This window comes from Mytilus trossulus, chromosome 6, assembly GCF_036588685.1.
Source record: "Mytilus trossulus isolate FHL-02 chromosome 6, PNRI_Mtr1.1.1.hap1, whole genome shotgun sequence".
In the NCBI taxonomy this organism is placed as follows: Eukaryota; Metazoa; Mollusca; class Bivalvia; order Mytilida; family Mytilidae; genus Mytilus; species Mytilus trossulus.
Window position 1 is genome coordinate 66,358,202 of NC_086378.1, and position 24,792 is coordinate 66,382,993.

Below are 24,792 nucleotides of genomic sequence, written 5' to 3' on the forward strand. Positions count from 1 at the left end.
TGGGGTTCGTGATGTATAGTCTTTAGTTTTCTATGTTGAATCTTGTGTACTATTGATTTTCTTGTGTCTTTTTCCTTTTTTTAGCCAAGGTGTTGTCAGTTTATTTTTTTATTTTTTTTTATTAATTGTTCCTCTGGTGTTTTTGTCCCTCTTTTGTATCGGTATTGAAAGGAGAGGCTAACAGTCTCCGGTTCTGTGAAAGTCCAAATGCTATTTTGTTTTTGTAATTCAGATAACCAAAGGTACTTTTAAAATTGTCAAATCGCTACTTACACAGTATAAGGCAACAAAACAAGCATGGATGACATAAAAACCTTTATCAATTGGTTAAACAAGCTTGACAAGAATGTTTAACGGCAGCAACGGAAAGTAGCAATAATGATTGACCACTACCCTGCCATCCGCACGTCAAATATTTATAAATTTTCCGTTTAGTGACATTTGTTTCTGTAATTTGCATACATGATAAATTACTCTTCCTCTTATAAAATAATTCATCAGTGTGCAGTAAAAAAGAGCACAAAAGCATTAAAAAGCATCTTTGAAATTTATATGCGAAAACTACTCCAGCAATCCGACAAAAGTTAACAGTTTTATATTAACTGATGTAGTCATCATTTCAGTGTTGACATAAATATTAATTATATGGTCATTTTTTTAAATACATTTCTTATTTGAAAAAGTTTGAATTTTTCGAAAAAATAAGGATTTTATCACAGGCATAGATTACCTTAGCTGTATTTGTCACAACGTTTTAAAATGTTTGGTTAACAATGCTCTTTAACTTTGTTATTGTTTGGATTCATAACTATTTTGATTTCACTTAAAGAGATATGTGATTTTTTTTTAGACAAGTGCTCTTGACCATCCACTAGAATTTGTGGTCATCCGATTTAAAGCACGTCAGATCTTTGATTAATAACTCGTTATTACTATTTACATTCCAGTGCACGTTTTTTCGTATTCTTTTGACACAGCGTTTCCACTCGGACTTGCGGTTTGCGTTGATCGAATTTCGAACGAGTAACTAATGATAGTATCGGCGAATGACAATAATTCAATATCAGTACATTTATAAAGATTTGGACAGTGTAAACTCTGTTTTCTACAAACAAATTTGCGTACATACGATTCATAGTAAAACGCCAACACTCAAGTTAATAAAACATATTCAACTTTCTCCTTGATTTTTAAAATGATTTAGATTCCAGTTAATAATGGATTATTGAAGGAACAATATAATCACGTCAGAGAATTTGGTTAAGGCGTTATTAATTAATCAACAACGCTTTTTCATATTGTTATAAAATCTAGAAAAAGAACACCATTATATGTCATATAGATTTTATAGACATGCTATAATTGTATTTTCTATTAAAATGTAGGTAGCAATTACACTAGGAGTGTAAATAATATGCTGTACTTTTTATCTATAATTATTATATTCTTGATTGAGTCGACAGAAGTAGACTTCGTAATCAAATGACCAATACAATGAAAAGTTGTCTTCAGTTTATTTACTGTGCTTTTTGTAAGCAACTTAACACAGAACAAAAATAACGTAGAAGGAAGAAAGATACAACCCAGGAACTAAAGAAAAATAAATGAAATTGTGGTAAGATTTTAAAAGCTTTATACTTTTACTACTTATATTTTTTTTCTTTCTATAGTTCAGTATCTAACGGTAAAAAAGAATTAACACTTACGACAAAAGGAATCGTTCTCTATTGTGAATTTTACTACATTTAGACTGGTGTGTTCCTTTGGTCCCTTCTCATAGAGTGTATATATTTAGTAATCATAAATAACTTCTCTATATTTGCTCAAAGATACAAAGATTTGCTGTGAAATTCTTATAAAAATATCCTAATTTGACGGTAATTGTGTTTATTAAGCATGGAGCATGGTATGACAATTGAACTACCATCTATGTAAACAGTATTGATAATTTGACTAAGCTTATTTCTTCAAGGATATCATTTTAACACGCAATTAAAACTTTGAAAAAGGATTTTTATCTGCAGTTTTATTGATTTTGTTTATAACAAATCTTAAAAAATTGCTAAATATATATAATTTGATATTTGAGAACACGTTCGATCATACATTCTGTTGATAATAGTTTTGCATTGTACAGGTTAATACATTTCGCAGACTTTTAATTACGCATTTAAACTTAATTCGATTGATGAGTTCTCCTTTATTTGTACTTTATGTCTTTTATTTGAGTAACTTTCGTTTTGTGTTGCGTAACGAGTTTTTAGAATCTCTGATGAGATCTTTCTTTTTAGACGAAAATCATGGTATATGTGATTAAGTTATTTACTGATACCCTATGCAGTTTCTTTAAATCATATTCATATTGAAAAAAAATACCGAACTCCAAGGAAAATTAAGAAAAAGAAAGTCTTTTTCAAATGGAAACATACAAAGCTCAAACAAATTAAACAGGTGCAAAAACAACTGTCTAAAAGATTTCCTGACGTATTACATTTCCTGATATTGATGTTAATGGTGGATTAAACCAGTCGGTTATAATACAGATCGTAATACAGTATTGAAAAGAACACGTTTCATACAGAATAATTGGTAAATGAGCTAGACATCTAATGAGCTAATATTTTGTATATATTCTGTTATTATCGGCAAAATAATCATAATTGGCCTTGATTAAAATTAATCTTCCACAACCCATCAATCCACATTATACCTACAATAATAGGTAATACAAAAACATAAAACATAATATGCTGTCACATTTCTATGTCTGGTGCATATTATTGTTAGTATTTTAATATTGGTACGAAAAGAGTTTATCAACTGTACACAAGTTAGTGGTACAAATAAATCATCAGTTTGCATTATCCCCTACTTTAGTGGTTTAGAAATTTCAGTGAATTTAAATCCATTTTTGTGATTTAGGTGTTCCCTTAGATTATGATCTTTAAATGCAAATTTTATAAATTTTCCGTTTAGTGACATTTGTTTCTGTAATTTACATACATAGATAAATTACTCTTCCTCTTATAAAATAATTCATCAGTGTGCAGTAAAAAAGAGCACAAAAGCATTTAAAAACATCTTTGAAATTCATATGCGAAAACTACTCCAGCAATCCGACAAAAGGGTAATAGTTTTATGTTACCTGATGTAGTCATCATTTCAGTGTTGACATAAATATTAATTATATGGTCATGTTTTTAAATACATTTCTTGTTTGAAAAAGTTTGAATTTTTCGAAAAGATAAGGATTTATTTTATCACAGGCATAGATTACCTTAGCTGTATTTGTCACAACGTTTTAAAATGTTTTGTTAACAATGCTCTTTAACTTTGTACTTGTTTGGCTTCATAACTATTTTGATTATAAGATAAAAGTTTATGTCAATGGCATAACCATGCGTATTTCGATCACCGGATTTTCACGAGAGTTCAATGCATACGGAAAACATATCGACGAATTGTTTACTGGAAGCAAACAATTAGAAAAAGTAAATACCTTCAAAATTAGGACAGATTATAGAATTTTCTTGAAAAAAAGTTTATGTACCTATGTTTTATACAAAACTTTGATTTTTTCAAAAAACTAAGGATTGTCTTATCCCAGGAATAGAATACCTTATCCTTATTTGTCACAACGTTTTGGGATTTTTGGTTCACAAGGCTCTTCAACTTTGTACTTGTTTGGCTTCGTAACTATTTTGATCGGCGCGTCACTGATGAGTCTTAGGTAGATGAAACGCGCGTATGGCGTATCAAATAATAAACCTGATAACGGTTTCTTCTTTACCTTCAAAACTATCATCTTCAAATATTTGCTCTGATTTACAAAGTATTTCAGTCTAAATTTCATATTTCAAATTAACTGTAAAGATGTTTCCTTTAAGACCGACAGGTTCATTAAGTAACACACCTTATCTTGTGTACTTTTATTTGACTGTTTGTCTTTTCATTTCTCAGCCATGGCGTTGTCAGTTTATTTTAGATCTATGAGTTTTATTGCCTCTTTTGTATCTTTCGGCCCTCTTTTATCTGCATGCATACAGTTATTCTTTTGTCAATACAATTAAAGTCTTTCAATCAATTAAAACATCAAGTTGGTGTTAAAAAATATGAAGCAAATATTATAATTACTTACTTAAAAGTGTTACAATCTTCACTTCTAAAATCAGTGCTTCAGTGAATTTACGAAGTCAGTGCCTTAATTTTCATATTTTTTAAATTTTTAGTCTACAATCACTGCTTTCACTGCTTCAGTGATTTTACAAAGTCAGTGCCTTAATTTTCATATTTTTTTAAAAATTTTTGTATCTATTTTTAAATACAGAAATCACTTGAAAGGGTAATCCTGACATCACTTGGATACAGAGCTTGCCTTTCCTGTCATGATTTTCTTAATAGAAGATAGCTGCTCACAAGGAAACTATTAAACAAAGAGTTTCAAATGGTGACGTTGAACTCATCCCTTGCCATCATGAGTTGGTTGACCATAATGATAATGACCATTTCACAGATAATATCGGATATGTTCCTTATGTCGTAACTACAATTATATACCCTTCCCCTTTTACGAATGTGACCTACCGAATTATACTATTTAGCGGAATTGTAATAACAAAAGCAACACGACGGGTGCCACATGGGGAATAGAATCTGCCTACCCTTCCACAGCATCTGATATCACCCCCAGTGTTTGGTTGGGTTCGTTTTGCTTAGTCTTTAGTTTGCTATGTTGTGTTTTTTTTGTACTATTATTTGTCTGGTTTTTTTAAAATTTTAAGCAATGGCGTTGTCAGTTTATTTATAATCTATGAGTTTGATGTCCCTCTGGTACCCTATGTCACTCTCTTGGATAAAAAAGTACTCCTGACTGTTTTACCAAAAAAGATGGAGAAATGTAAAACTTTTAAGTGTTATGACTATCTTTCATACGACAACTAGTACAGTCCGCGAAAGATGAGGAAAACTTCGACAATTGGAATCGTTAGCATGGTTCACACATGTATCTATAATATAAATTTACTCAAGGTTCCTCTCGATTGTGTTTTGCTGAAGGACTCACTCTTCTAGCAACTTCATATTCTGTTCTTTATTTACAGAAAATACAGAAATCGAAGTCAGCACATATTTGAGATATGATAAAATATCATAAAAAAGTCAGCATAAGTCCGGAGTCAGTGATAGAAGTTAGACCTTGCGCTAAAAGTGAAAGTAACGAGAATGACGAGCAAAATGAAATCGATGCAGTGGAGGAAGCAAGAGCGTCTGAAATCAGAAGTTTATGTAACCACTGGAAAATGTTTGTTGTGATCATCATTCCTATATCAGCAATAATAATGCTCTCTGGAATTTCATTAACTCGAGCATCTAGGATCAAACAAAGTACATCATTAGCTATAGAGAATATAGACGACAATTTGAAAATGAGTGAACTGATACAGCATCTACAACGAGAACGAGGCATGTCTACATCTTTCATTGGAACATCAAATGTATCATCCGCTATATTAAAGCAGCTACATATAATGAGACAAGAAACAAATACAAGTTTAAACAACATAAAATGGCCTTACTTTGGTATTTTTGTAATGAATTCTTATTGGACGAAAGAAGATTTGCTAACATCATTAGCCGAGCATAGAAGGTATGTTGAGAATAGATCTATAAAGATCCTCTATAATTTAGACTATTATACTACAATTACTCATGCCTTGTTGAAGTATATAGTTCAATCTGTTACTCCATCGGATAATGCAGCAGTACAACAGATGGTAGTGGCTAGTGAAGCTCTATTATCACTGACAGATGACATAGGCATCCAAAGAGCTATTGGGACGACATTTGTTACCTCTTGTGGATGGCAATCTACAGAAATAGAGACGTACTACACGACATTACATGGACGGTCATCAGCGTTTTTAGACACAGCAATACATCATCATAGGAACATTGAAACACAGTTAACACAAAAGATTCAAAATTCTGCTTATTTGTCATATTTTGCCGATCAATATTATTCATTTGAATTGTTTAAGGATTATAAAAATATTTGTTCCAAGACGTCACAATATGAGAGAGAAACAAAAAGTATAAAATGGTTCAGTAATATGACAATATTCATTGATATATTTTTCGAAATTCGACAAGCTATCAACACAGATATACAATCTTTTTCAGAAGCTATACAAATAGTTGCTCAGTTTGAGTTTAATCTCTTTCTATCTACTTTGGTAGCTGTTGTAACAATTAGCGCTATTTTGTTTACTTCGTATGTGTACTTTGTTGCCAAAATGACAGGCAATTTATTAAAGTTAGCTGAGAAAGTTAAAAGGAAGACTGAAAAGCTGGCAAAAGAGAAGAACAAGACTGATTCTCTACTCTACCAGATGTTACCAAAACAAATTGTTAGAAATTTGAAAAAAGGGACGTCATCTATGGCGGAATTGTTCAATGAAGTGACAATATACTTTAGTGATATTGTAGGATTTACGCAACTAGGAGCTGAAAGTAACCCTATCGAAATTGTTAACTTGCTGAATGACTTATACAGGTATGTTTATTCTTTAGTTTTATTAGATAACGTGCTCAAACAGTTTGGAAATCAAGGAAAACTAATTAATAAAATGATGATAGGTAAAATGTAAAAATAATGATTTTGCTATGAAGGAATAAAAAGTAAGACAAAATACCGAACTTAATGTATACATAGCTTTTAAAAAAATGGTCAATGATACAAACAATTCAGCAGAACATTATGATCATAGCTATTCATTAACAAAAATAATCAAGCACAAATGTTAAGTATTTTTTTAAGTATCAGAATGTTTCGAGTCGATGAAAAAAAAATCAGTTGCGCTGCGATTATTTGTCAAATACTGTTTTACTTGTGGCCATTTTTATAAACGATTGATATACGAAATTTTTAACGACACAACTCTGTTGAAAACCGCCCAATAGAATCACACTGTTCACGTTATGATTGTATGATTATTGTTCGTATCACGCATTGTACATGGACGGACATTGTAAACGTGCATTGTGGACATATCGCAATGTGAATATAAAGGTATGTAGGTCATTTGACTTCTGACATAAACGACAGAAGTAAGAAAAAATATGTAGAGGTTTATTATAACATCATGCGGTTAAGTTTGAAATAGATTACTGTGAGTCCAATAAATATTAGCAGATGTAGCATGAGTGCCAATGAGACAACACGCCATCCAAGTTATGATTAGTAAAAAATAAACCTATGAAGGTCAAAGTCTTCAACACAAAGCCTTACCTCACACCGCACAGCAAGCTGTAAAGGACAAGGAAAATGAATAATGTACATATATTCAAATTGGAAAACTAACAGCATGATCTATTTAACAAACGAGAAACGAGGAACACTCATGAAACAAATCAACAAACGAAAACCACTGAACATCAGGTTTCTGACTTAGAACAGGTGCAAACAAATGTAGCAGGTTAAAAAGTTCCATAATACACTGATCTTTGAATATCACACGCGAAGGGAAATCGTAAAACTTACTATTCTGATTTTAGTCTACGACACTTATCGGATACGGTCTTGCACGTATGAAAATAGTCAAAACGCAAGATACTGATTTCATTGCACGACACGTGTTATAATCGTGGAAAGTTATAGATAAGAAAAAAATGTGAGCATCGCTGAAGGTTGATTGTGTTTTGCGATTTAAAAACGATAATTCTCACTTATTATGTAAGAGGGTGTGTAGGCGTCTTGCATTTCTCTTTTCACTTATTTCATATCTCCATTTTCCTCTACTCCGTCATTTTATTGCACCATTTTCCACTATTCCGTAATTAATAAACCATTTGCGACTTTGTTTATTATTCATTCTGGCAATTTTATGTTCTTCTTTCAGTTTACTTGACAAATGCATAGATAAATATGATGTTTATAAAGTGGAAACGATTGGTGATTCTTACATGGTGGCCAGTGGGGTACCGACACCAAATGGAAGGAATCATGCACCGGAAATAGCATTAATGGCCTTGCAAATTCGACAGGAGGTCAAAGGGTATACTATTTCACACATGCCGGGTAGAACGCTTCAGATTAGGATAGGACTTAATTCAGGTTGGTTCAAAATTATTACTTTATCAAATGTTTTATTGGGTTGCTGTTTCGTTGACCTTTATTCGACATCTGTTTGAATTCATTTTGTATTTTGTAATTTTAGTGTTATATATAACATTGCCATAAAAACGGGAGATTTGGCTGCTCACAAAACCACTAAATATGTTTCTACCAATAGTTATTAGCGTATAAATATAATGGACATCAGTTTACAGATGAGCTAAGATGGTAAAACATAGGATCTAAATTGTTTTCTTCTTCGAAAAAGATGAAATTAAATTTTGACAAATGTTATCATTCTGTAGATTCATTTATTTTCGTGGGTATCAATTTTCGTGGATTGCTGAACATTTGTATATTCGTGGATATTTGATTTCGTGGTTTTTTCAATCTTTGTATACAAAGCTTATTGAAAATATGATATTCGTTCAACATTTGAATTCGTGGTTTACCTGTATCCACGAAACCCACGAAAATTGGTATCAAACGAATAATAATGAATCCACAGTATAAAGTTTGATTTAGCTGGATATGACATATTACTCAGTGTTGGCTCGCGCAATGCATTCCTAGATGGAAACACTTATCCTACCAATTTCGATTTTTTTTTAGTTCATGCTGTTTTTCTAGTTTTATTTCTTATCTGAACTAAAACTCTTCGATATATAAGGTTTGAATTTTACAACAAAAAGTATACTTTGATACAAAAAACATGTAAATGCGTTTACTAATTTATATTTTGTCAGAAAGCTGTGTAAATTGCTATTTTAGTTATATTATCAAACGTGAGTTGTCAGCATTAAAATTTTAAGATCATATTAACCTGATCGTGTATCAAAACAATTTAACATAATTTTGAAAGTCTTAGTTAAAATGGTTTTTTATCCTACCGCCTACTTTATAGTAATATTATGTTTGCTTAGTATTACTTATATGATAAACATTGGTATATTTCAGGACCATGCGTTGCTGGATGTGTTGGCACTAAAATGCCAAGATATTGTCTGTTTGGTGACACAGTCAATACAGCATCTAGAATGCAGTCTTTCGGCATCGGTAAGCCCACCTTTAATATGTATTGAAATTACCTAGCGTCTTAAAAAATCTTACGTTCTTTAAAAATGTTTTTGAAATTTTGTGTGATTATGAAAACAGATTGTAAATAAATGCAAGACTCGGCACAATGCCATGAAAAACAAACATAAGACAAAGGACCAGCGCTTTGATTTCTAATCTCAAAGTCATAGTTTTCAAATCAGAGCAACATATTTCTATCCAACCAAAAGTTAACAACGATCTCTCGCAATGCCTTGGATAAGTTTTGATTCGAATTGCGTTAAAGATAATGCCAAAACTAAGAGTTTTCTTGTCATACAACACACCGATAAGGATTAATTTAGATTAATTCCTACCATAGAGAGGTCATCTGAAACCTGCACTGAAATGAATACTAAAAAAACATATCTTGATGTGTGAACTTTGGGCTCTATTAACAATAGTATGGATTTCTTCTGTAAATTTAAGCCGATCATTCATTAATTTTTTTTCTAAATTACCATTCCAATAAATTTAAACAAAATCTGAGTATGCGATGTTGTTTTAAAGCTGTTATCAACAACACACATAGCTGATTTTAATAACGTATGTATAATTGTTACAAAATGTGATATAAATTTTATTTGCAATGTTAGAATACTTTTTGAATAATTAGAAATTTCATCCCTTTAAATAAAGTAAAATGAATGAATCGGAAATAAAACTAATTTCTACTTTGAAACAAAACCCCTTCAACCAGATGAAATAGCAATGAAATTTCTTTAAAAAAAGATTTTTAACAGAGATAGTGCAGTCATATTTCAGTTTTAATTCATATTGTTAAAGGGTGCAGATCATCAAATACCTGAATGAGTGCTGCATGGAAATGAAAAATCTGGTAAAAGGTAAAATCACAAAAAAATGAACTCCGAGGAAAGTACAAAACGGAAAGTCCCTAATCATTTATCAAAATTAAAAGCTCAAACTCATCAAACGAATGGATAACAACTGTCATATTCCAGACTTAGTATAGGAAGGATTACCAACTTCTACATTACAAAATTATGTATTAACAAAACAAACAGACACAATAGGTAAAAATGTTAAAATAGGGGTGTAACAGTGTGAGTATCTTAATAATAAAAAAAATATGTTACACAAAAGTGCAAAAAATCACTCACAACGAAAGACAGGAATACAAATAAATAACATAGCATAGTAGCACAATGATGGGATACAAAAGTACCCTGTCACGTCAAATGAATATCACCAAAAAATAGAGTAAAAAAAAGTAATATTAAAAGGACAAATTACAGAAAACTACATGACGGTATAAAGACGATAATTAATGTCAGTTTCCAAAATCTGTACTTTTAGTCCATCATGTATTATTTGTGAAGTTAATACGGAATATTTACCAGCAATGGCTTGGTGCCTTCCGATTAACTTCGAAAAAGGACGGGACTTTCTTTGATATAGTCATGTTTCATCTTTTTTCTACTCAGTGTCTGCAGCTGCAAGCTCGTCAATACTAAATAAGTTATATAAGGTATATTGCTACTAAGGTGTGAGAAATAATTTCAAAACTAAAGTCGTCTCGTTTGTAATAGATTCTGGAACTGAGATGACCGTGTATGTCAAAAACGAGACATAAGACTTAAAATGACATGTTAGATGGAGCAGTTTATGTACCATCAGAACGTGCATACGAATTATTTATCTCCCAATTGATACAATATTCCCTGGCCGGTATTTCGTATCATGATTTCCTTGATAGATTTGCTACTTGCAAGGAAGGTTTTAAACTAAGAGTTCCAACTGGTGAAGTTAAAATCATCCCTTCCAAAATTTAACGGACGCCATCACGAGTTGGTTGATCGTTATGGAATGTCCGTTTTACAGATGATATCGGATATGTTCCAACAATCACGTTGCTTTTTACGAATGTGACCTACCGAATCAGACTATTTACTAAGTTTGTTATAACATGAGCAACACGATGGGGCCACAGGAGGAACAGGATCTGATTACCCTTCCGGATAACCTAAGATCAACCCCGGTATATCTATAAATTTGACTTTCCCTCTGGTGTCTTTCGCTGTTTTTTCCTTAATTTTCTAGTTCTTGGGATAGTATTTATTTAACTCAATCAGAAAACTTTGGATTGTTAATGGAAAGATCATCATCAATACATCTGAATGTGAAATTAATTAGCTGGCTTCTTTAATTTTCTTGTTTTTGTCATGGTGTTCGAACTCTTTTTACCTTTTTGTAGCACCTGATATCCTCCTTCTCTCCGTGGGGATCTGATAAAATGTTTTAGAACATGTTTGTAGTCGATTTCAATTTCATACCATGACGTTATATATTTTTTCGTCGACTTACGGATTTTGATTATATCTTTGGTATCTTCTGTCTCTGTTCTACACAAACCATTTTAGGCGGCCATGGTAATTTTAACAAAATAGTCTTTACATGTTACTAAGACCGCCATTGACATCTTTGTAATGAAATTATTCAAATTTTATTGTAGGTGGAAAGATACATATAAGTAGTGTTACACAAGAAATCTTGAGCCATATTGGGAATTTTATAACAGAGTTCAGAGGTCTTATTGATGTGAAGGTAATAATTTATGCTACTTGTTATGTACTTGCAAGTAAATATTCCGTTTATATTTAAGAATTAAATGCTCTTTTTTGTAAATTTATTGGGGTGTAAAAGCGTTGACCGAACTACAGTTTGTATGAAGCGCGAAAGCGCTTCATACTAAAAATGTGCTCACGGTCAACGATTTTACAACCCTATAAATTACAAAAAAGCATTCAATACTTATAATTATTACAATTTATATTTGAAGATATATATATGTGATAAGTTCGTTTACCTTAGTTTATAAATATATTTATACTGCTTTCTAATCGCCTATAAGTGTCATCAAACAGATATACAAAAGAGCTAAGGGTACAATATGGGTCGAATAGAATAGTTTAAATTTATAGCATTTGAAAGGGCTATAGCAGAGAATCTTAAAGTATAAGTTATTGTTGTTTTCTGTTTAAAACCTTAAGATTGTGAGATTTATTGTAAACGTGATTTATTAAATTATATTTGAAAAAAAAAAATATCAAAACTAATTTCCTTTCTTAGAAATAGCTTTTATATCTTACTACCCCTTGCATTTCCTATTCCCATTTAAAGGCATTCGGGATATAAGGAAGAAAATAAAATAAACTAATACAATATATAGTAAGGACATATGCACATTTTGCAACCTGTGTCGTATCGTTATATTAGCATTACTTATATCTACAAATTCTTAATAGTAACAGGATTATAACTTAGTACGTCAAACGCACGTTTCGTCTGCATAAACTCATCAGTGAGGCTCATTTCAAAATATTTTTCAAGCCACACAAGTAAAAAGTTGAAGAGTATTAGAATAAAAAATTTCAAAACGTCGTGCCGAATACGGCTAAGGTAATCTATGCCTGGGATAATTAAATCTTTAGTTCTAAAATATGATATTTTTTACATGATTTTGAACTCCGTTTTCAAAACCATCAACGGCCGTGTCTCTTTGTCTTTTTTACAAATACACATATAAATTTGTTTACCCATTTTAACAAGATAAATTTCCATTACTACGGACACTTAATTGATGTGTTTTTTTCAAAATACCTGTCTAGCCTGGTCTATGGTGAGCGAGCAGGTTAAAACATACATATTTGGCTTTAAAATTATATGAATTGTCCGTACCCGTTAACTTACAATTTAGAAAAGAGCTCACATGAACGTCAATTCCTTTCAAATATCAAATTAAAGAAATAAAGGTTCATCAAACATGTTGTTTGTTATTTGTTACGATACTCTAGATCAAAACTGAATCACTCGTCATCCTTTAGAAAAGAAGCACGACTGTGTTGTTAGAATACGGTCCCGAAAGACATTTATTGTTGAATGCGCATCTGGAGCAGATATGTTTGTATCGATGATTTAATTAGCATAATTGTTGGTTACAGCTAGAGAGAAACATTAGACTAAAATGAAATTCTACACTAACAATCTGTGTATCTTTATAGGGAAAAGGACAAATGGCTACATATTGGTTGGAGAAATTCCAAGTTGGCAAACATGTGTAAGGCATTCCATACATCATTCACAGCATCAATATGTTCTGAAATATTAGAGTCGCACGTGAGAGACATTCTGATCAAGCCAAAGCTGTAAACAAAATCAGACAGGTGCCTAGTCATGTATAATGTTTGAATATTTGTGTTTGATATTTATGTAATTTTGTTGTAGATAATTGCGTATTGACATTCATATGCATATTTGAAGATGAATAATTTACAATATACTATGTATTACTGCAAAATAATCGAGAATAAACAGCTGAACAAATTAAAACACGTTCATTTTATATAAATGCTACTCAAATAACATATTGCATATAGAGAAATGTTGTATTAATGATATAGCCTGGCCTGGTCTGTCAAACCGAATTTTTACTAGATTGTGTTAAAAAAAACTTTAATCAGTCAGGATTCTACTTCATCAAAATTAGCTCCCTATTACGCCAGTTCATTTTTACAATTGTAGAAATGGAAGCCGTTGTAGGGATGACACGCTGACAATTAAGCTCTTGAAAAACGATAAATGTATCCACATAGCACCATTACGATTCTTATATGTCAGTTGTATTTTTAAAGATAATGTATCTATTAGCTAATGAGCATCAGTTAATGTTCCTGTCTGCACTCAGTCAACTTTAAACTATTGTCTGATCTGTTGTCAGGTAGAATTTTCGAAAATTCATCTAAAAACTACTAAATATTTCGAAGAAGGGCAGACTGAATATGTTCAGTGGTTGAAGACTATAGACCCTAATTATCACACACAATTCTTTTTTTCGAAGATATGCATTTTAGCATCCAACTTAAAAGACTGTCGTCAAGTACTTTAAACAAAAACTAGCTATTCGAACACACCTATCCTGTTTTGTGATTAATTAGAAAGGTATTCACTTGACCCATATATTTTATCTTTTAGTACTGTGAAATTCTTATGTTATAAAGTCAACCTGTAGCCTTGATATATATAAATGATAGAATCTGAAGCGAGATGATGTATAAAATACTCTTGTGTTACAGTGTAACCCAATGTTTTTGATTTACATAGTGGAAGGGCAGACTCGAAAAATTACTGAACTAATTAATTGATATGTTCTGCGTCTGTGGTATTTTTTTTTGAAATCGGAGGCTAGGCATTTTCTACATCCATCTTCATAGATATCTATGGTGTCGACTTGATTTATAATTATTCTGCTTAACTTTGTAATATATATATATATTGTAAACTTATGCAAATAGTGTTTTTAAAATAAAATACTTCGTAATTGAGCAGAAAATTTCATTTTATTTCTTTTCATAAACTTTTAAAAAAAATATTACTTTAGTAAACATTACAATAAGCGAAGCATTTATCGCCTTCTCTAACAAATATCTTCGTTTTTTTGTTCTATTTTAACTGGGGTTTCGCCTGTAATGCATAAAGCTATCTACCTACTTAGGCATTTTTTTTTAAATCGATATTAATCTATATCAACTTTCAAACTGAAGTAAAATAAATTATAAGAAGCGGAATGGCAGAAATTTATAGGAACAGTCAGATCTATTGACTTCACCTCTCACATAAAATAAAGTAAAATATAATTTGTGTTACCTATAGTAGACATCATTCCTGTTTGAAGGGTTGTACAGTAGTCATTTATGGGCCCTTTACAGATTGCTGTTCGGTGTAAGCCAAGGCTCATTGTTGAAGAACGTACTTTTACTTATAATTGATTACTTCTTACTTGGATTGAGAGTTTTTCTCATCTGCACTTATACCACATCTTCCTATATCTATCATTACATGATACTTAAATTAAATACAATGACGCGATGACTAACACAGATTGAATCATAGATATACATAGAAGAGATATTAATATTTTCTCGTGTTTATTACTTCTTTGTTGACACCTAATATCTACCTGAACATCTAATTGTCATAGCATATTCTTTACAAAGTTAACACTATTTAAATGAGATAGTCACGAACAACGCAAATCGGTCAATAAAAAGGCTTGAGTGGGAAGAGTTAATATAGACGTTAAATTATGTATAGTTGTATTTTATGTTTGGTGCGATAATCCATATGATATTGTCAGCTTCAGAAAAAAATAATTGTATATTTGGGTACACTTAATACAATTACATTTTCATAATCTATTTTCTATCCACTCTGCTTTTTTTTTGGTATCGGCTTCGACTAAAAGTAAAAAATGTAGCAAAATCATAAAAGTACTGAAATCCGAAGAAAATTATAAAAGGAAAGACCCTAATCAAATGGCAAAATCCCAAGGTCAAACACATCAAACGAATGGATAACAAATGTGTAGAAAATGATGTATTAAACCTGATTTTAAAGCTTGATAAACCCCTTACTTGTATGCATATGACAGTCGAATTTCATTATATTGACAACCACGTGTAAACAAAACAAACAGACATAATAGCGAAAGGATGCAAAATAGGGATACAGCAGTCAACATTATGTTATGTTCCTCATCATTATAAAACAAACAAACGATGTCAAATACATGTATCAATATTCTGATCACAAGCGTTATAAAAAACTTGATCAAAAAGTGCATGCAAGGCGAAACATGAAGACCATAGCAAATAAAAAAACAAACTATTTGAAGTGGTTTGTCAATTTTGAGTATTATTATAATGTTGTTGCATTCATTTGCATAATTTGACAACCTGCATACCAAGGTATCCACTTCAGGGACTATTGAAATGATTCACACAGGCGTTGTTCACCAATCGGAGTTTAATCAAGGAAACTGATAAATGCCGACAAATTACTCTTTGCAAGTCTTCGTCATATACACATTCTACAGGTGTGGCGTGTGAAATGATATACATATCAGTGACAATATTCAACGGAAATACTTCTGCGTACGAAGAAATTACAAAATAAAGTTGGCTTAAATTGCCGTCGAAAAGCCTTCTTTTTTCATAAAAAAACTGTAAAACATAAAATCTGATATTATCCCTACCATACTGACACGGATGAAAAATGAAGTTGGCTAAAGATTGAAATATAATGATATAATGGTAGTGTTTTATTGGTGGAATTTCAATGAAAGATGATATTCAAACACATATGAAGTACCAGTTAAAGATTAGCTATATATCCAGATGTAGAATTAACATAAGAAATTCCTCGCAGTTTTTGTGTTTAGGCAAATACATTATTTACTTGAATAAAAAATATGAATACATTAAAGAAGGGTACCAACAAAGTAATCTTGCACCTGAAATGAAACGTATATAACCACAACTTACTAAATTTGTTTACAAGTGTTAAAAATGAACACTCACTTCACGTATCGCAGATCGAATACAAACAACAAAAGAGGAGGAATTTACGAAAATGCAAGACGAATAAGAATTTAAATGCAGCAATGGTTGGTTTGGTCGTTTTAAAGATCAACATAACATCACATTTAAGAAACTTCTAGAGAGGCAACACATGTTGATGTTTACAGTCAAGGTATGAAAGATTGGGTAACAAAAATGTAAAGCATAATGGCAGCATAACACCGGACAACATCTTCAAGCTGACCATTCGGATACTTTGCTATTTTCTAAATTGTTGCAAAAATACACTTAACGAGTGTCAAAGTTTAGATTGTCACAGGAGGAGACGGATCTGCTTACCCTTCCTGAGTAGCTGATATCTCGCCCAGTTTTGAGCAAAGTATTTAGTTTTCTATGTTGTGTCGTGTGTACTATTGTTTTTCTGTTGTCTTTTTTTTTAGCCATTGTGTTGTCATTTTTTTGTAATGTTTAAAAGGTCAAACATAATGAAGAGTATTAAAACAGAGTTAATTGTTACTATCCTAGATGCACTCCGATTTCTTCACCGAGCTTGGTCTCAGTCATAACCACCACATAAGCAACGGTTCTATACAGGCAAATGTAAGTGTTGACATTTTATATTCAGTGTTTTAAGATGCCGATGTCGATGATATTCCACTTGTCCGTCTTGTATGAATAAATTTTATGGAATACGACAGCATCGACATTGATAATTCATTCACTGAGCAACTGAGCGACGATATCTTCAACAAGATAACTTCGACAATGAAAAAGACAGAAGAACTTGTTTTGTTTCCCGAGTTTTTCCGTAATCTATAGTGCATGACCTTTGTGAATATTTGTGTATTTGTTCTATTTGTGAATGTTTTGCATTGTGTCTGTTCTTGTGTGTTTAATTATTATAATGAAATAAATCAAATGCTAGTGCTTATCTTTCCAAGATACCAAAACTTGTCTTTTGTCTTTCATCAATATCAACATGATCAATGTAATATTTCCTTACCTCATGATTTATGTGTTATTTAAAGAATAATCAACGCTGTATTTGCTCACATTTTATTTATAGCAAGAAAAAATATGGAGCTTGAAAACAAAACCATAAATTTGTCATATCGATAAATTAATTGCTATTACTAGTTTGGAGAAGTCTAATACTGATATTTCATATATTTCAAATGAATGACGTCCCACTCGACCTCGGATGAGTCGAATAAATTTACCTGGTCCCTTCAACTTCAATTTACCAAGGTTAGACTGCATTATAAAAATCACAAAAATTATCGCAAGCTTTATTTTGGCTCACAGAAGTTTTCATTTGCATCTTTAAAGTAGATTAATTAGATTCGATTGTTGGTAAACTATAATGACTTTAATTTATGCCAAAGTTACTGTTCAGCAACATTTCCTTTAAAGAACACAATTCTTTGATTATGTCATATCTAGCTAGAAAATAAACAAACATAGTATCACAACTCTCTCCTCAGTATGACACATAAAATTTGAATAAATGATATTTAAATATTGCATTTAAATGAACAATTATCATTGTGACCAAATAACAGCCCTTTAATTTCTACAGCTATTGGTAGTAACCACTTTTCTTTAAATGTAATGTCTTTTTGTGTATGATTATTATATTTTATCCGACTTTAGGATAGAAACGACCATTAAATAAAATAAGACCTGATTTGATATCTCTTACATAAAACAAAAAGGGTCTATTTGCCAAAAATAGAGGAAAGCTACTTCTAAGTGTAATTCCAAAAGCTGTTCCTGCAGCTCCCTCTACACCTGCTTCGTTCATGTTGAAGACAACTTTATGGACAGCAATCTTGACGTATAAATTTGGTGTCTTCTCAACAATGAGATTAGAGAAGTTTGCTTTACCTGAGTTAAAAATATCTGTTACTGCAAGTTTAGGTAGTTCTTTCGTTAAATCAAAATCTGACTCTAATTTGAATTTTGGAATAAAGATATCCATACGTTTTCTAGTAAATCCAGTAGAAATATCCGATAGGAATTCCAATGATATCCTCGATTCAATATACTTAAGCTCAACTTCTTTATCTGGTAAAATGAAGACCATATCAAAGTTTCCTCCCTTGAATGGTAACGCTATAGCAGTGAAGTCAACGCCTTTGTAATATGGAACATCTGATCTTATGCTCATCATTTCAACTTCAATCGTTTTGTTGTTTGGGAGTAAAAAGTTTTGCTTGCTTGTTAATTTTGGTGAAAATTGTCTCTCCCAAGTTGCTTTAAAATAAACTGCATTTATTATGAACAGAACAGTGTCATCGTCTATCATGTCCTCTTTGATCAAATTCTTAATTTTTCCGTTTGTCTGTTTCGACACCCATCTATTCATCACAAATGCAGATGCCTTGGGTGTTGTAAAATCCTTCATACTGATATCAGCCCCAAAATATTGTTTTGCCTTCTGTCTGACATTTTGCAGAACTGTGAATCTGTTGTCTACAAATAATCTATTTGCACTAGCCAAACTCACATTAACTCCAGCTTGTTGAATTATATAGCTATTCAGTGACTTGTAATATTTCAACTTTTCTTCCTCTGAAAATATGTTATTTTTAAAAAGAGCCGATGATATTTGTTGTTGGGATCGTCCCCTTGCTCCAACCATTAACAATAGAACCGCCGCCGTGATACTATACGGTGATATACATAAACTCTCCTTCTTATCTAATTCTCCATACAATGATGTCGAGAATTCAATTAAACTGTGTCCATAGTTAGCAGGAATTCCCGCCATCATAGCCATCATCTAGTTCAGTATAGTAGAAGACGCTAAACTGAAATAAATCTGACTGCAACCGACACTTTATAAAGTATGCATTAACAAATGCAAATCTTATGTGATTATGAAATAGGTTTTAAAAAACTTATATTCGGTTTCTGCTCAAATAGACAATTAGACTAAACTTCTTAGCTTAACCAACAGTTGTTTTATTACTGTTGTGTATTTGCTTATATGCGGAAAAATATAATACTTAAGTGAACATAATTAGGGTATTTGCATATTACAAATGGAAGAATGTCCCGATTAATTTCGTAATAGTTTATAGATATAAAAATAATCACATGTTGCAATGAACAGATTGTTGTATTGTTTTACTAAAGTAAAATATTTTTGAATTATAGATTAGATGCCTTACAGGATTTGATGCAATTTGATCATTTCCAAAAAAGTAAACAGACCCATTCTGATTTCGGATAAGACGTTCTCTGATAAGTACATCATCATCCTGGTGCCTGATATGTTTATTTTCAGCGCTTGGTTTTATTTCTTCCAGGGTCTTTGTTTCAACAGACAGTCGACATTCTTATGGGCATTACTGCTTTCCTATTCTTGGATTTGTTCTATTGTGCTAAATTCGTCATAGTTCTATTGTGCTTAATGCGTAATATACTGGAATGGTATGTGATTGTCATACAAGTGAGAGGGTAATCTAACTATACAATCATGTTAAACTACCCGTTTTCTAGACCTGGAAATGCCTGTTCGAAGTCAGTATTATGATTAGTTTGTTTTTGATTCTTTCATCATGTTAAACTTAAGGTATTTTCAACTCATATGGCATTTTTGTAGCGAGCTCACACCAAAAAAAAAGAAAAACTGAAAAACTGCAAGAACGAACGCGAAGATTCATCTACAATGACTATAATAACTCATATGAGCAACTACTTGAACAATCTAATCAACCAACTCTTACAATCAGACACTTGATAACCATTGCATTATAAACTAAGTTCTTACACAATATATTAAATTTTAAAGATTACTCATATAAAATTTAGATATGAACTTACAGTTGATTTACCACAACCAGGAACTACAAGATATGGCAACAGGAGTTTTAGCCTTGAGGCAACAAAGTTGTGGAACTCCCTGTCAAACATGCAGACATGTAGACATTAACTTTGATGACTCAGAGCTGGAATCTTTTGACCCTGTATTCTGTTTATTGTTTGCTTCTGTTTTATTTATTTGCTAAGATAATGTCATTGTGCCTTTGCTTTTCCTTTCTTTTAGCTTGCTTGCATTAATTTATGCATGTTTGCTTAGCTATTAAATTATGCATGTTTTTTTTTGTTTGTGTATTCAAATGTACTGATAATGTGTTATTTGTTTTAAATATCAAGTCGGTTAAGAGCTCTAAAGAGCTCATGTTGACCTTGTTGATTTGTTCATATCATGCCCGACTATAAATAAAATTTACTTACTTACTTACTTACTTACTTACTACTTACTTACTTTGACAAGAATGTTTAACGGCAGCAACGTAAAATATCAATACTAGATGACCACTGCTCTGCCATCCGCACGTTAAGGCTTGAAAAATGTTGAGGTGGTTTCCTGTCGCATTTAAAAATCAGTCAGACACATCCCGTTGACCAAGGTATCATTTAGAAGTTCACTACCGCTAAAGAGTCATGATAAAACTTATTGCAAGAACCGGGAGTAAAACAGAGTTAATTGTTACTATCCGAGATGCACTTCTTCACCGAGCTTGGTCTCAGTCACAACTACCACATAATCAACGGTTCTAGACATTCAAATGTCAGTGTTGTCGTTTTATCTTCAGTGTTTTAAGGTGATACCACGATGGTATTCCACTAGCCTGTCTTGTAGGAATTAATTTAACAGAATACGATAGCATCGACATTGATTATTCATTCACTGAGCCACTAACAAACGCAGATATCATCAACAAGATAATTTAGACCATGACAGAAATAGAATACAGTCACGAAGATGATACGATAACGATAGAAAGCCCCGTTCCAAGCTTGTCTTCCATGAATGAGATAACTGTCATTTACCAGTCGGTGAAGTTTAGAACAACACAGAAGAATAGCTTCTTTAACTCTCGCCAATATAAACATGATAAACTAACAGAAAACAGCTTGAAAGAAAGTTGATCGTAAAGCATACAACCAAGTGATTTTTTTGGGACTTGTTTCATTTTGCGAGTAACGTCATGTTTTGTAGTAAAAGACCTTTGTTAAAATTTGTGTATCGATTTTATTTTTGAATATTTGTATTGTATCTGTTCTTGAGTTATTAATTATTATGATGCAAAAAAAGTGTGGTTCAAATGTGTACTGCAAATTAATCCAAGAACATGTTTATAGCTAGTGCCTACATTTCAAAGATACCACTGAATGAGTTTCATGAAAATAAATGTGATTATATATTAAAATGTTTGTCTGAGTGCCAAGGAGCCAACTCTCCATCCAAGTCAAAATATATAAAAGTAAATTATAGGTCAAAGTGCGGTCTTCAATATTTACGTAATAATTTATTTGTTTAGCAAAGAATACACTACTTTAAACGTGTTCACACTTTTATTTATAGAAAGAAAAAAATATGGAGATAAGAGACACAATCACCAATTGGCATAACGAAAGAAAAACCTAAATAATTTATATATCTAGTTTATTGAAATATCATACTGGTATTTCGTGCATTTCAAATGAATCTGTTTTTTTTTTTAAAGGTTCGACTGTATAATAAAATCATAAAATTGAACTCAAGCTTAATTTTGGCTCACAGAAGTGTTACCTTTATTTGTATCTATATGATAGATTAATGAAGTAGGTTTGCACATAAGTTAATATATATATAACATCTAATGTATGCAAACATTCCAGTTCGGAATACAACCTACATGGAACGCAAGGTTTTAATAACTTCATGTCTAGCAACAAATTTACAAAATCGTTTTCAGTTATTTAATATCAAGATTAATTCTTTGATATGACACAAATAATTCACATTAGTATTTTCATTATTTCATTTGAACAAACCATTATCATTGTGATAAAAAAACAGCCTAAGAATTGCTTTAACTGCTACTGGTAGTAATCATTATTCTTTGAGAGTATTGCATTTTGTGTATGATAATTATATTTTATCCGACTTTAGGATAGAAACGACCAATGAATAAAAGAAGACCTGATTTGATATCTCTTACGTAAAACAAAAACGGTCTATTTGCCAAAAAACGTGGTGCACTACTTCGAAATGAAATCCCAAAAGCTGTTCCTGCAGCTCCCTCGACTCCTGCTTCGTTCACATTGAAGACAACTTTATGTACAGCAACCTTGACGTATAAATTTGGTGTCTTCTCAACAATGAGATTGGAGAAGTTAGCTTTACTTGGTTGAAAAATATCTGTTACTGCAAGTTTTGGCAGTTCTTTCGTTAAATCAAAATCTGACTGTAACTTGAATTTTGGAATAAAGATATCCAAATATTTTGTATTAAATCCAGCAGAAATGTTAGATAGAAATTCCAATGATATCTTCGATTCAATATGCTTAAGTTCCACTTTTGTATCTGGTAAAATGAAAACCATATCAAAGTTACCTCCCTTGAATGGTAACGCTATAGCAGTGAAGTCAACGCCTTTGTAATATGGTACATGTAAACTTATGCTCATCATGTCAACTTGAATCTTTTTGTTGTTTGGTAGCAGAAAGTCTCGCTTGCTGGTTTTCTTTGGTGAAAACTGTTTCTCCCACGTCGCTTTAAAATAAATTGCATTTATTATGAACATAACAGTGGCATCGTTTATCCAATCATCTTTGATCAAATTCTTTATTTTGCCGTTTGTCTGTTTCGACACCCACCTATTCATAACGAATACAGCTGCCTTGGGTCTTTTAAAATCCTTCAAGCTGATATCGGCCTCAAAATATCGTTTTGCCTTCTTTCTGACATTTTGCAGTACTGTGAATCTGTTGTTTACAAATAATCTATTTGCACTAGCCAAACTCACATTAACTCCAGCTTGTTGAGTTATATAGCTATTCAGTGACTTGTAATATTTCAACTTTTCCTCCTCTGAAAATATGCTATTTTTGAAAAGAGCCGATGATATTTGTTGCTGAGATCGTCCCCTTGCTCCAACCATTAATAGTAGAAACGCTGCCGTGATACTATACGGTGATATACATAAACTCTCTGTCTTATCTAATTCTCGATACAAGGATGTTGAGAATTCAATTAAACTGTGTCCATAGTTATTAGGAATTCCAGCCATCATAGCCATCACCCAGTTCAGTTTAGTAGAAGATGCTTCACTGAAATAAACCGAACCGCAACCAACACTTCATAAAGTATTTGTGAACAAATACAAATCGTATGCGATTATACAGTAGGTTTTAATAACTAGTATTTGGTTTGTGCTTTAATAGACAATTAGACTAAACTTCTAAGCTTAACCAACAGTTATCTTATTATTGCTGTGTATTTGATACGAAGCAGAAAATGGCATGTGTTGCGGAAAAAATATTACACTTAGGTAAACATAATTAGGGTATTTGCATTTAACAAATAGAAAAATATTCCGATTTATTTCCTGATCGTTTAGTGAAAAAGTAATAATCAGACGTTGCAATTATGCAAATTTGTGTATTGTTTCTACTGATGTGTAATATTTTTGAATTATAGATGTTTTACAAAAGATTCTGTTATTTGAATTTTTCATGAAAGCGACTTAGTAAATGAAACAAAAGAAAGATTGTAGACCAATCAAGACTGATTCAAGTAAGACGTCTTGTGAAACATACATCGAACTAGAGCTAAAAGATACAACAGACACAGTTAAGTTTGTCTCATATCTTGACTTTAATTCCGTCGTCCACATATCCAATATTCACTCTGTGGTTAAAGTTATTCTTTCACTTAATAATTCAAAATGTGGTCATTATCCCATTGAACTAGAAATAAAGGATCCAACAGATACAGTAAAGTCGGTCTAATTTCTTGACTTAAATTTAGAAATCGACAATGAGTGTCTGTTGAAAACAAATCTTTATGACAAAAACATATGGTTTATTCTTTCGAATTGTGACCATTCCATTTCTATGTAGCAACATTCTATCAGCGCCTTCATACGCTGAGTTTATGTCTCTCAATTGATACAATACTCCCGCGCTTGTATTTCCTATTATGATTTTTTCGATAGAGGGATGCTGCTCACAAGGAAGTAAGTAAACCAAGAGTTCCAATTGGCAAAGTTAGAATTATTCCTAAGTAAGTTTTACGAACGCTAAACGAGTTGGTTGACTGTTATGGAATATCCGTTTCACAGATGATATCAGATATGTTCCTCATGTCGAAACTATCATGCCGCTCCCATTTCGCGAACGTAACTTACCGAATTAGACCATAAATCGGGT

General features: G+C 31.8%; 3 protein-coding genes across 3 annotated transcripts; 1 reads left to right on the forward strand and 2 right to left on the reverse strand.

Moving 5' to 3' along the window:
• Positions 1 to 1,479: 1,479 nt before the first annotated feature.
• LOC134722927 (guanylate cyclase soluble subunit beta-2-like) lies at positions 1,480 to 13,287 on the forward strand. The gene is made up of 6 exons (XM_063586561.1): positions 1,480 to 1,615; positions 5,100 to 6,550; positions 7,896 to 8,110; positions 9,068 to 9,166; positions 11,679 to 11,770; positions 13,228 to 13,287. Exons 2-6 carry the CDS (start codon positions 5,136 to 5,138, stop codon positions 13,285 to 13,287), a joined length of 1,881 nt encoding a protein of 626 aa, XP_063442631.1. The 5' UTR covers positions 1,480 to 1,615; positions 5,100 to 5,135.
• A 4,933-nt stretch (positions 13,288 to 18,220) lies between these two features.
• Positions 18,221 to 19,363, reverse strand: LOC134722929 (leukocyte elastase inhibitor-like). The gene has a single exon (XM_063586562.1). The coding sequence runs from the start codon at positions 19,361 to 19,363 to the stop codon at positions 18,221 to 18,223; it is 1,143 nt and encodes a 380-aa protein (XP_063442632.1).
• A 3,154-nt stretch (positions 19,364 to 22,517) lies between these two features.
• Positions 22,518 to 23,660, reverse strand: LOC134722930 (antithrombin-III-like). The gene has a single exon (XM_063586563.1). It carries the CDS (start codon positions 23,658 to 23,660, stop codon positions 22,518 to 22,520), a length of 1,143 nt encoding a protein of 380 aa, XP_063442633.1.
• Between the last annotated feature and the right edge of the window lie 1,132 nt (positions 23,661 to 24,792).